This window comes from Schistocerca serialis, chromosome 12, assembly GCF_023864345.2.
Source record: "Schistocerca serialis cubense isolate TAMUIC-IGC-003099 chromosome 12, iqSchSeri2.2, whole genome shotgun sequence".
Taxonomy (NCBI): domain Eukaryota; kingdom Metazoa; phylum Arthropoda; class Insecta; order Orthoptera; family Acrididae; genus Schistocerca; species Schistocerca serialis.
Window position 1 is genome coordinate 23,821,243 of NC_064649.1, and position 13,601 is coordinate 23,834,843.

Below are 13,601 nucleotides of genomic sequence, written 5' to 3' on the forward strand. Positions count from 1 at the left end.
AGAAATTAACTGTACATAATTAATGGATGAAACAATAGTTAGTAATACTTGGAACTTCGAGCTGAAACCATCTCTGAAATGCGACAAGTGCTGATTGTGCACTTTAATTAAATAAACTGATTGATCAAATGACAGTAGACTTTTATTTATTGTCCTCTGAAGTATACACAGGGAGATAGAACATTTTATTTCAGTTTCGGCAAGCTGAGTTGTAGACTGAAGATTACGGTCAGCATGTTCTCCAACACTTTCCGGCTGTCTGCCCAAATTATTTTCAACCTCTTGTAAAAGCAGTGGTATTAAAAAAACACAAAGACATGTCAAACCGAACAACAAACCTAAAATTTTTACCTGCCGCCCCACAGTTTTTTGTTACAGCAGGTCAGTGATTGTGTCCAGATATGCCACATTCCAAATGAACGGCTGCTTGAAACATGCACCGTGCCACAGACAATAACAGTGTGAGCATTCACTTGGTTTTCCATAGGACCTTTCACACCTCCACAGTCATTCACTGCAATTACCATTGAAACAGTCTTAACTTGATTTATATATTAAATATCCTTTGAACAGAGTGATGTTTCTCTCTTCTTTTTGGAAGAAAAGGATGTATCATCCAGTCTGAGTTAAAACATGCAGAATAATATAGACACAAATAATGTCGCTGTTTTTATTGGAAGATTGCAGGCTGCGATGTATCCAGGTATCAGTTTCGGGACAAGAAATGTAGAAATGGGAGAAACATCTCTCTCTCCAGAGGATATGTTGTAAGAACTTTTACACAAATGTACAAATGCTGGAACTTAAATAGTGGCAATTATTTATTCACAACCGATACAAAAGAGTTACATGTTGGCACCTGTTACTGTTGTCCAAAGTAGTCACCAGCTTTGTGTAGAACCTGTTGCCAGCAATGTGGAAGGCATAGCTGTGAGGAGGGGGCGTGAGTCGTGTTTGGGTAGCTCAGATGGTAGAGCACTTGCCCGCGAAAGGCAAAGGTCCCGAGTTCGAGTCTTGGTCCGGCACACAGTTTTAATCTGCCAGAAAGTTTCATATCAGCGCACACTCTGCTGCAGAGTGAAAATTTCATTCTGGAGGCATAGCATACCATTAGCAGAGCCTGTTCTGTTGATGGTGCGAATGGAGTGGTCTACTGCCTTTCGAATCTCTGGAACAGTTCTGAAGCAAAGACCTCAATGACACTGTCATGCTGTATGACCTCTGGCACATTCACTCTTGATCCAACTCCATTGTTCCTGTTTTGAAAACTTAGTGACACCATTACATTAGACCAATCGCTCACAAGTGACTATGTTTCCTTCGATTGTGCGCACGCTGGTGACGTGGGACGGGCAAGTCCATTTACTCGGAGGTAAGGTAGGTATGTCAACAACACTTGCTATCAGTGACAATAGTAGATTCCGTTGCATAGTGTCTCCACAGCAGTGTTGCCATTATTTAAGTTGCAACCTACATATATACAGTGTTGTCTGACATACACACAATACGTGCACCCAGAATCACAGACGGGAAGAGACAGATAGTTGACGAATGAAAAATTTTATATTGGCTTAAAAAACATTAGAATACAAATATATGTTCATCTTTCTTTTTGTACATATCTTTTATATTGCATCTTCACCCTGCACAGTGTTACGATACTTATTAAATGACATATAGTTTATGGCTAAACCAAAATAAGGTATATCCCACAGATCAACTGCACGCCTTTTGTTTGATGGCTTGCCGTATGGTAATGACATCTTCCACCAGGAAACTGTTCATGTCGCAAGACCAGAATAGTTGTGATGCAGTATTGCGAGGAGTGTAATAGTGAACTCATGTTCATGTCTTGACTAGCAGATTCACTTGCTCCGCGTAACTATGCATTTTCATTTGGTCTGACATATCTCTGGAAACCTACCAAGGGCTTCTCAAATACACATCAGGCATGATCAGTGCTGTATTGTTTTCTAAATTTGGACAGATATGCTGTTAAGTAGGTGGTCACAATATTTTAGCCATATTTGAAGATGGTACATAGTTTAAAATCATGCCTTGTGTCTTAAATGACATTCTCCATAAGGAGATGAATGCTTCATTTGTTAACACCAAATGAAAAACACTGTAGGAAAACAACTTCAAAATTTTAAAATGTAAACTTTCTTGGCTATAAATGTCACAGTTAATAATATGTTCTGGGCTATTATGCTGTGGTCGAACGAATTTCACATTTAAATCCAACATTTCATCCCCATATACTGACTTCATTTTCAAGAGGGATCGTAACTTCTTTGCATGTCCGATTCACACCCTGGCACGCTACTCACTGCAGCAGAATTCTGTTTACATGTGCTCCTGTTCAGTGGGGTGGTGCCACATGCTTAGAATACCTGGGTGCAATTGGTAATGGGTCGTTGTTGGTTGCCATCATCCACTGTTGCCATCACCCCCTGCTGGAAGACTGGTAACACATCTGCTTTAGCACTAGATGTGAAATTCCTGGCGTGTTTTAAAACCTCTATGGCATCTCAGTATAGTCTTTCATGATATCTGCTTGTGGCACTCGAGTCCAATCAAAATGAATGTGGTGGTCTCACAGCTGCAAAGCATGTTCCACAACAGCTGATCTACTGATCTTCCCCCCTTCTGCAATTGCCCTTTTGATCTTATAGTCGTTTTTTGACCATTCTTTTTGTAGTGCCCTCATATACCTCCCCATAACTACATGGAATCTATAAATTCCTGCTTTCTCCAGTGGTTGGCACGGATTTGTAGATTACCGCGATGTTCTGTTTTTTCAAGATTTTTCCTATGCAGTCAGTAATGTCCTTAATGAAAGGCAGGAAAACTTTTGATTTGAACAGTGCTTGTGCATCACTATGATTCCAATGGAACAGTCTTAACGCTCTTTTTACCTTGACGGACGAATAACCATTCTTGAGCTATGCATTAATGAAAATGTTTTAATTCTGTGTCGAGCAGCTCTGGTTTGCAGACGTTCCTTGCTGTCTCCGACAATGTTTCCATGATGCCTCACTTTTGTTGTGCATTGTTTGAATCCCAGTATAGGTAATGGTCTGCGTGCATGGGTTTTTGGTAAACTGTGTGGCCTAAGCTAACACCTTCTTTCATGAAAACTAGCATATCAAGAAAATTTCTCACTGAGATGTTTGTCAAAGCACCCTAGTTTCTCTCTGCCATGTATCCCTAAAATAAACATATCATCCACGTACCAGAACAAAATATTCGGTTTCTTGTTGACAGTTTCAGGGCCTGCTCCTCGAATTTTTACTTAAAGAAATTTGCTATAACTCTGCTTAAGGGGCTCCCCATAGCCACACCATCTGTCTTTCCCCATAGCCACACAATCTGTCTATTCATAGAAATTGTCATTTAATTTGAAATACATGGTTGTGAGGCAATATTTAAACATTTCTGCAATATTGGGAGAAAAAGTCTGGTTCAGCTGTCATGACGCCTCACTGAGCGGAGCCATAGTAAATAGTTGTACCACATCAACACTTAAAGTAGTAAAGGAGTTTTGTTATTTGGGGAGCAAAATAACTGATGATGGTCGAAGTAGAGAAGATATGAAATGTAGACTGGCAATGGCAAGAAGAGAAATTTGTTAAAATCGAGTATAGATTTAAGTGTCAGGAAGTCGTTTCTGAAAGTATTTGTATGGAGTGTAGCCATGTATGGAAGTGAAACATGGATGATAAATAGTTTAGATAAGAAGAGAATAGAAGCTTTCGAAATGTGGTGCTACAGAAGAATGCTGAAGATTAGATGGGTAGATCACATAACTAATGAGGAGGTATTGAATAGGATTGGGGAGAAGAGAAGTTTGTGGCACAACTTGACTAGAAGAAGGGATCAATTGGTAGGACATGTTCTGAGGCATCAAGGGATCACCAATTTAGCATTGGAGGGCAGCGTGGAGGGTAAAAATCGTAGAGGGAGACCAAGAGATGAATACACTAAGCAGATTCAGAAGGATGTAGGCTGCAGTAGGTACTGGGAGATGAAGAAGCTTGCACAGGATAGAGTAGCATGGAGAGTTGCATCAAACCAGTCTCAGGACTGAAGATCACAACAACAATAACACATCAACACTAACTAATATGTCTTCTGGCTGGACCACTATGGTGTTTGATTTACTGATGAAATGTGCTGAATTCTTGGTATACACTATGTGATCAAAAATAGCAGGACACCCCCCAAAAACATACTTTTTCATATTGGGTGCATTATTCTGCCACCCACTGCCAGGTATTCCATATCAGTGACCTCAGTAGTCATTAGACATCGTGAGAGAGCAGAATGGGTTGTTCCGTGGAACTCACAGACTTCAAACGTGGCCAGGTGATTGGGTGTCACTTGTGTCATACATCCCGTGCGCAATTTCCACACTCCTAAACATCCCTAGGTCCACTGTTTCCGATGTGATAGTGGAGTGGAAATGTGAAGGAACACGTACAGCACAAAAGCGTACAGGTTGACCTCGCCTGTTAACTGGCAAAGACCGTCGACAGTTGAAGAGGGTCGTAATGTGTAATAGGCAGACATCTATCTAGACCATCACACAGGAATTCCAAACTGCATCTGGATCCACTGCAAGTTCTATGACAGTTAGGCAAGAGGTGAGAAAACTTGGATTTCATGCTTGAGTGGCTGCTCATAAGCCACACATCTCGCCACAAGTAAATGCCAAATGACACCTTGCTTGGTGTAAGGAGCATAAACATTGGACGATTGAGTAGTGGAAAAACGTTGTGTGGAGTGAAGAATCATGGCACACGATGTGGCGATCCAATGGCAGGGTGTGGATATGGCGAATACCCGGTGAACGCCATCTGCCAGCATGTGTAGTGTCAACAGAAAATTTCGGAGGTGGTGGTGTTATGGTGTGGCCATGTTTTTTTTATGAAGGGGGCTTGCACCCATTGTTGTTTTGCATGGCACTATCACAGCACAGGCCTGCATTGATGTTTTAAGGACCTTGTTGCTTCCCACTCTTGAAGAGCAATTCGGGGATGGCTATTTATCTTTCAAGACGATCAAGCACCTGTTCATAATGCACGGCCTGTGGTGGAGTGGTTACACGACAATAACATCCCTGTAATGGACTGGACTGCACAGAATCCTGACCTGAATCCTATAGAACACCTTTGGGATGTTTTGGAATGCCGATTTTGTGCCAGGCCTCACCAACCGACATTGATACCTCTTCCTCACTGCAGCACTCCATGAAGAATGGGCTGCCATTCCCCAAGAAACTTTCCACCACCTGATTGAACATATGCCTGTGAGAGTGGAAGCTGTCATGAAGGCTGAGGGTGAGCCAACACCATATTGAATTCCAGCATTACCGATGGAGAGCGCCACGTACTTGTAAGTCATTTTCAGCCAGGTTTCCGGATACTTTTGATCACGTAGTGTATGAAACCAACTGGCCCACATGTGGCCATAATAATAGTTTCAGGAACTTGACAATTGAATAGTGGACAAACCAAGCACTCACTATAGTCTTAGAGGAACATGGTCTTTGTGCACCTTTGGCAACCTGTAAAGTCTTGGTGGTAGCACTACTGAATTGAACAAACTTCAAAATTGTGTTGGAACAGTTTAAGAATGTCTGGAACTTTAAGTGGTCATAGCTGAAATGAAACTACACTATTACAATCTAGAAATAAAGCTGTAGTTCAGGTAGTGGGATGATGAAAGTCAACAACTTGTGGTGTTTCAAGTTACCACATGGAGACACAGCCACATGTAACAATGTAGAATGTAGCATACACAATGTTAAAAAAAAATTTTCCAGCCTGAAATAGAAATGTGTTGCAGCTGTGTGCACAGTCTCTTCTTGCAACCAGTGTCAAATTATTTTAAAAGTGACTGGTTCCCCAGTGACCTGTTGTTAGTGCTGTACTGCAAGTACCCTGAAGGATTTGAGGAGAGAAATGAGCAGAAGTAAAATACTGGCTGGATACTGGTTGTCGGTGCTTTTAGTTTTGAGTCCTTACAACTGTTGCTACTGTTTTAGTGTTGCAGCTTGTTTCTGTTTTTAGCTGATGACTTGTAAAAACTGTGTATGTGGTGTTCTCATCTCATCTCAGGCTCAGGTTAGGCAGCAGCAGATAATTCGCCTGAACGACGAACTGGACTCTGCGAGAGAGAAGCTCGCCGTGGCTGCCGCCTCTTCTCAACTCGCCAAGGAACGGCAGGAGGCCACGGTCCCCAGTGACCGCATCCCCGAGGTGAGTCGCACGACCTCTGACCGTAGATTCACGTAGGTGACACACACCCCTGTCTCTGTCATGTTGTGGTTTTAAACCGATTCTAAGTCACATTTCAGAGGGCAGAAAGCCGAGTTTTTGTCATTACACAATGTGTAAAGAGGTGCCAACAGTTACGGTTTTCCTCATTTGTAGCTGAATATTTTAATAATTGAATGACTCGATGTACTACTGTTCTATATATAATGATACAGTTAACCTAATTTGATTAATTTTTAATGCAGTCATTACATGAAGGCGTACTGAAAAGTAATCCCTCTAAAGAATTTTGGTGAAAACTCTTAAAGCTTTTTAAATGAAACAAATGGTGTTAAGATTCTGCATATTTGTTTTTCACGTCTACATATTTGCAGCTGTCTGCCACTAGAGGACTATGTCGGTGCACCAGAAACAGCATGCTGTAAATGAGTTTCTAATCACAGAAGAGTTTGTCCGTACACAGAACACAATCTCCTTCATCTTGACAATGCCAAACCACACACAAGCTCTCTCACATTCGCAACAGTCTGATGCCTCGGGTTCACTGTCATCGATCATCCTCCGTACAATCCTGACTTGGCACCATCCGATTTATCTGTTTCTAAAACTTAGAGAACACCTCCGAGGACTTCACTGTGGTAGTGATGAAGTGGTGCAAGCAGAGGTGAGGCTGTGATTGTGAGCAAAGTCAAACATTCTACAGTGACACTGTCATCAAACAGTCTCTCATTGGGAGACATGAAGAATAAAGATGTAGAATGTTAATAAAGTCCATTTTATTTAAGCAGCCTTAAGAATTTTCACATAAAAAATTTGAAGCTATTCTTTTTCAGCATACCCTCACACTTTTTACATTTGGTGAGGCAGAAAGGTAATGTTTAAAACGTTGACAGTTTTCTTACAGACAATACAGTTATGCTTCTTTAGTGAATTTCTGTTTCTGTTCCACTGTTGAGTCATGCAGTTCACCACTTCCACAGGAGTGGAAGATGAAATAGATGTGAAATGATTTACAAACATCAGCCAAAAAGTAATGCCTTCTAAATAAAGTTTATTAAGTGAAACACCTGGATTTGGCACTATTCTGCAGAGCTTCTTCTCCAATCCACTGCGGTAGTAACTTGGTGTATCAACAGATGCCAGTACTGCAGTTGCTTGCAAAATGGTCAACATTGACGTTCATATTAGGCAGTGCTCTGTGATAGAATTTTTTAATGCAAAAGGTGAAACGCCCATTGGCATTCACAAAAGACTGAAAAATGTTTACAGTGATTCAACATTGGATATCAGGACTGTTAGACAATTTGTCCATCACTATAACAAAACTGAAGGGGCAAGTACCATCAACTGACAAAATAAGGAGTGACAGGCCGGTGATGGCAGTGACTTGACACAACATTCAGTGAGTCGATGACATCATACGTGGTGACTGGCAGGTGACTGCAGAGGTTTTTTATCGCATTACCTCCCTCAGTAAAGGCAGCGTGATGATGATCATTCAGCAGCTGAGACACTCAAAGGTTTGTGCTACTTGGTTACAAGGAATGTTAACTGGCCAGAATAAAGAGACAAGAAAAACAATTGCCTCCCAACTCTTGCAGCACTTCTGTCTGGAGGGAGAGGAGTTTCTGGGAAAAATTGTGATTGGAGATGAATCATGGGTTACTCTTTGGACCAGAATCGTAGAGGCAGTCAATGGACTACCGTATTTACTCAAATCTAAGCCGCACCTGAAAAATGAGACTCCAAATCGGGGAAAAAAAATTTTCCCGAATCTACGCCGCTCCTGAAATTTGAGACTCGAAATTCAAAGTGAGAGAAAAGTTTTAGACCGCCCCTCCAAATCGAAGCAAAGTTGGTCCATTGCAACGTGAAACACAATTGAGGTCGAATGGATGAAGATACAGCTACAGTAGTTTGGTTCGAGTCGTAAGCTTGACAGTTAAGCTTTAGCAAGTAGCCATTGCTGTGTCAGGCGCTTCCTTTTTCGCATGCTTCGTCTGGTTTGAATCAATTGCTTATTTTGCTTTGATCTGATAAGTGTCGTTCTCTTTGTTATAGGGGTTTACGTCACTCTAAGCTGAAAATGCATTACTATACTGCGTCATGCATTGTTTGTCGCATTCTGATAATGAGTGTTCACGACCTGTCGCCGCTCGCGGCATGGCTTGCTTTTGTGCGCGCTACCGCAGCTTACAATAAAAAAAAGAGAGGAATTGTCTCATAAGCAAAACAATGGCATGATATACTGCTATTTGTTGTTACTTACACTGCTGCTTTCTTTGATAATGATCAACAAGAACCAAATAATAGACTGCGTATGATAGAAGATGTTCTGAACAAGAGTTTAGCGAAAATTTTTCTCCGTTTGAAAATCTTTGCACATGCCTCTTTAGTACATTACATTCTGCACAGAAATTAGAGTCATCTTATATTTAAGAATCTAGTCAGTTGCCATGCTTCATTTCTGACTGTATCACTATTCAACATAAGAATAATACGAATATAAACATGACATGATATGTATATTCTTCCGCGTTTTCTGTTGTCTCACTCTAGTTTCGTAGTTTATTAGACAGACAGGCTTTAAATGAGATAGCAGCAAACACGAAAGAATACATGGCATAATGTTTACATTCTTCTATCTTTTCTATTAATTTATTTACTGACGCAGAGGTTTTGGCGCCACTATTTATCTTTGTGCTTGCAAAGTATGCCTGTGTTGCGCTGCATGTATTTGATGGCAGAAGTTAGTTGTGGCGACACCTACCAACATTTTTCAGAACTTCCACTTACTTTGCACTCAATTCAAAGCCACAGGCAGTTTTTTGGATTACAAAAACCGGAAAAAAAGTGCGGCTTAGATTCGAGTAAATACGGTAACATAACAAAAACTCACACAAGAAGAAAAAGTTGAAAACTGTGCTATCAGCAGGGAAGTTATGGCTGCAGTATTCTGCAAAGCAGAGGGAAGGGTGCACATTAAATTTCGTCCAATATGCCAGAACCCTCAAATAACTTACGGCACATCTACATTGACTTTGACCAACAAAAGCTGTTGTGGATATTCTTCTTAATTGCACGATGATGCGAGGCCAGACATTGGTTGTCACACCACTGAAGACATTAGAAAACTTGATGGGAAGTCTTGCCACATCCCCCGTGCAGCACTGAGCAGGCATCATCAGACTTCCATCTGTTCGGGCCACTAAAAGTTGCTCGTCATGGCATTTACTTTGAAGGTGAGGAGGCCATGAAAACATCTGTCCATCAGTGGCTTTGGAAGAAGGACCGTGCGCTTCACCATGCTGGTATACGTGCCATTGGTAAAAGATAGACCAAAACTGTGGAAATGAATGTAGGTTCTATTCAAAATTCTTAAATTAAGTGTCAGTATTGTGGTGTTCAACCTATGTAGTTGCATTTTGAGATTCTTGGCAAATAAAAAAAGGGGGAAGCATTACTTTTTGACTGACTGTTGTACTAAGCTTCTATAACAAATGGCATCCATTTATATCCATAATGTCTGGCTTTTACAATAAATAAGCATTTATGTTTTATGACTTTTGCTTACCGAGTACAGATACCAAAACAATATTAAGATCAGAAGCAGCACATTGGAAAATGTTGGTGAACGAGAAAACTCTTGTAGTGGGTGAGATATTAACATTCTCTCATCTCAAAATCTTATACATTCATTGAGTTTTAGATCTGAGGACCAACATACATTCTAACTTTCAGTATGTGGACATATCTCTGAAAGGGTTTTGAAGAATGCTTGGTGCTCAGCTTTGTGTAATTTTTTGGTTTAAAATTCTCACTTTTCAAAGTCATTCCTTTGTACTTCATCAGCAGAAAAACTGTAACTGGTTTTGAGATTATGTCAAAACAATTTATGAAACTGAACAGAAAACAGAAGAAAGGAAGGACCATAAAATTAATTTTTCATGAATTTTCACCCATATTTTTGAAAGGTATTTATTTTCACTGATGTTCAGGCACTTGTATGCAATGAAACAAATATACAGGGTGAACGAGAACCCTGCAGACAAGCTTACGAAGGTAGTAGTATGAACCAATCCAAATTGTCTACTAAACATGATATCTAAAATGTGTACGTTAAGAGGTATGAGAATTTGTTCAGTAGAAGAGATGTGTTTCACAGTAGCGAAGAGGAACTAGTGGTAGCCGCCATGCTTACTGGACTTTTTTCTTGTTTTCATTCACATTGCCACCTACGAAAGTTTGTCAGTGGAGTTCTGGTTCACCCTATATAATGATGCGTCTCGTTTAATTCATAATAATTTAATACCGAAAAATACTCTCAAACAGAAGAACGTTCGCATCTGCTAACCATATCACTCTGTAACTTCAACATGCAAATTCACTCAATCTCGAAGAATATATTCATGAATGTTTTTGTATTTTTTAAACAGCTTTGCCCATGGAATGAAATATTTCTTCCTTTCACTTATCTTTTGGAGCAAGCAAACACTTCACAAGATTTTATGATTGTAATAAAGACACTCTTACAGAAAATACTACAACTAAGGCAAAGTGAACATTGAAACTTCCTGGCAGATTAAAACTGTGTGCTGGACCGAGACTCGAACTCGGGACCTTCGCCTTTTGCGGGCAAGTCTCTACCACTCTGCTGTAGAGTGAAAATTTCATTCTAGTAAGTGAACATCATTGCAGATGTCACCTTTAAATGAATGCTGCCTGAGTCACTTTCAGTGTTATTTAATTGCAGTCCAGTAGGCAATTAATTATTACTACTTCATTCATACATTTGGTCGAGCTCTGTGACAAAATAAAAGCCTGTTTGTTGTTACACCGATTGCATTTCAATTTTTGAATTTTTTTTATGCATCTTCAGTAGTGAATTTTTGTGGTCCTTATTCGCCGCCTGTCATGAACCCACGTATGGTTTGCACGTTTTCATTCTCTATGTAGAACTTCATATCTGTGATTTTTGCGCCAATATCTACTATACTCGTGTTACACTCTTTATGAGAGACTAACTGAGAAACTGGCATTGCCCAGTTATTTATTTATAGCTATACCTGAGACTTTGCATTTGTGGAATTTATGGCTTGTAAAGCATTTTGTTTAGAGCTTGGAAGTAGTATGATTGAGGGACGTGAATGAAGAGCTATCTTGTTTCACTAATATTGGAGAGAGCCACATAGTGCTGGCTGTTTCAAATGCAACTGACATTAAGGTCCATATCCACAGCATGCAGCATCTGGCCTTGTGCTATGTTTATGGTCACGGCATACCATAAGTTCACCAGGCCTTGAACACATGTGAAGCAAAACGGTAAATTGTTAGGAAAAAAACTAACTCAGCTGTACCACCTTTCTGTCAAGATTTCTACTTCTGTGATGTTACATTGGAGAGAAGTAACTTTAAGCTCTGTGAGTGAATGGTTCTGGAAAATGAGATAATGCACAATGCCTTCACTCATAGTTTCGTCATGCCTTGCTTTGGAAGTAATTTCCAAAGAGTAAGTTAAAGCCTGATGTTCTTGAGCTGCCTCATGATCTTCAGTGGATTCTTGAGACAGCATAGTCCTCAGTCTTTTATGCATTTCTATGTATTCAGAAAGTATCAACCATTTTCTGGGCATTTTAATTCGTAAACAAAAGAAAATCAAAATATAGTGAGTAGCTACTCAAACTTAATAAATTTGTTTTTCCTAGAAAAGAATACAAATAAAACTTATCAAAAGAAGCCAAACAATATCAAGTTTTTAATACACAAATGGCCAAGTAAATCCAGTGTTAGTTTATATTTGTAAAGATAAGATTGCAGCACTTAATTATGTCACTGGTGTAAGTTTCCAAAAATACATCTGTCCCTGAGTTTAAAAAACTAACAGCACCATCTATTGGTTCCTAGGTGTAATATGCCATGAGGAATAAACACTCATATTACTAAGCTGAGCAAACGATTTGAGATAATACTTTAAATTATGATATCAGTTCTTTTCTCTGTTCCAGTTTTGATGAAATAAAGCCTATACCTTGCCCCAAACTAGCCTCATGTTACCTGCGGAAAACCCATCAAAATTGGTCTGTTAGTTTTGGGGATACGCACGTTCAAACAGACACACATGGTGGCTTTACTGTTTTATTTTTGATATATATGCCATCATATGTTGTTTTTTATACGCTGCTGTGTGGGTCACGATATGTTGTAAGCACATAATATAACTTTTTATGTTGTTCTATATGGCGTTTTTTGTAGAGAAGACAAAATCTTTAGAAATGTTGATACAAGGGTAAACCCAAAAGAAAGGTCTTCGCAGTGTTGGGAACACAGAGAAAATGTCTTTGCTGCTATTGGCCACATTGTTCTGATTGGTGCTCCCCCTTCTCCCAACTGAGCATGCAGTCGCTTCTCTGGAGATGCTCAGTTTCAGCTTTGCAGCCATCAAGAAGATGCCACTCCCAAATGTGAAGTAGTACACTTATTTGGTTTTTGAATGCAGAAGGTGTTGAACTGATTTAAATTCATCACCAGTTGATGTAAGTGTATGGAATGTCATGCACAGATGTCAAAAATCTTCAGAACTAGAGTAGAGATACTGGAGTTCGTGATGAACAAATTAGTGAGTGACTGCCAATTTCTGACTAGATAGCAATGAAGGTTAAGCAAACTGTGTGTAAAGGTCAATGGATCACTCTGGACGATTTGTGCATTTTGGCTTCTGAGGTTTCTCAAAGTACCATTCACAGAGTTTTAATGCAAAAGCTGCAGTATCAAAAGGTGTGCATAAGAGGGGTATGGTGAATGCTGAAGGGAGACCATAAATGCCAGTGAGTTGATTCTTCCCATCAATTTCTTTGTTGCTATGCAGACAAAAATGACAACTTTTTGCAATCAGTTGTCGCAGGAGAGGAAACCTGGACTTCTGCTTTACACCCGAGACCAAACAATAATCATACAAACTGCAGCTTTCCTCCTCACCCAAGTTGCAAAAAATAGACACAGTCTACTGGTAATGTCATAACAGCTGAATTTTGGGATCAAAAGGGGGTATTACTGGTCAACTTTGTGCCTGTTGGAATCATAAGAAACACTGGCAGATAATGTGAAAGACTGAATAATTCTACAAGCAATTCAGAACTGGAGAAGAGGAATGCCGAGTGAGAGCATAAGCATACTCCGTGACAACACTCACCCATATGTTGCCCATCAAACAGTGGGTCTCCTGCAGAGTTTTGAATGGAAATTCAGCACCTGTGCGTGCTATAGTCCGGTAATGGCACCCACCTTTTCCCTAAGTTTAAGGAACATTTGGCTGGAAGGCAG

The 13,601-nt window shown here is 40.0% G+C and overlaps 1 protein-coding gene across 2 annotated transcripts in view; it reads left to right on the plus strand.

Moving 5' to 3' along the window:
• Positions 1–13,601, plus strand: part of LOC126428439 (leucine zipper transcription factor-like protein 1) — a 59,741-nt gene that overhangs the window by 30,164 nt on the left and 15,976 nt on the right. For both annotated transcript variants that reach the window (XR_007576831.1, XM_050090365.1), the window contains exon 5: positions 6,123–6,263. Coding sequence is in view for 1 of the 2 variants with exons in the window: in XM_050090365.1 (XP_049946322.1) it covers positions 6,123–6,263 (141 nt within the window). In the remaining variant the exon portion in view is untranslated. The remainder of the gene's footprint in view (positions 1–6,122; positions 6,264–13,601) is intronic.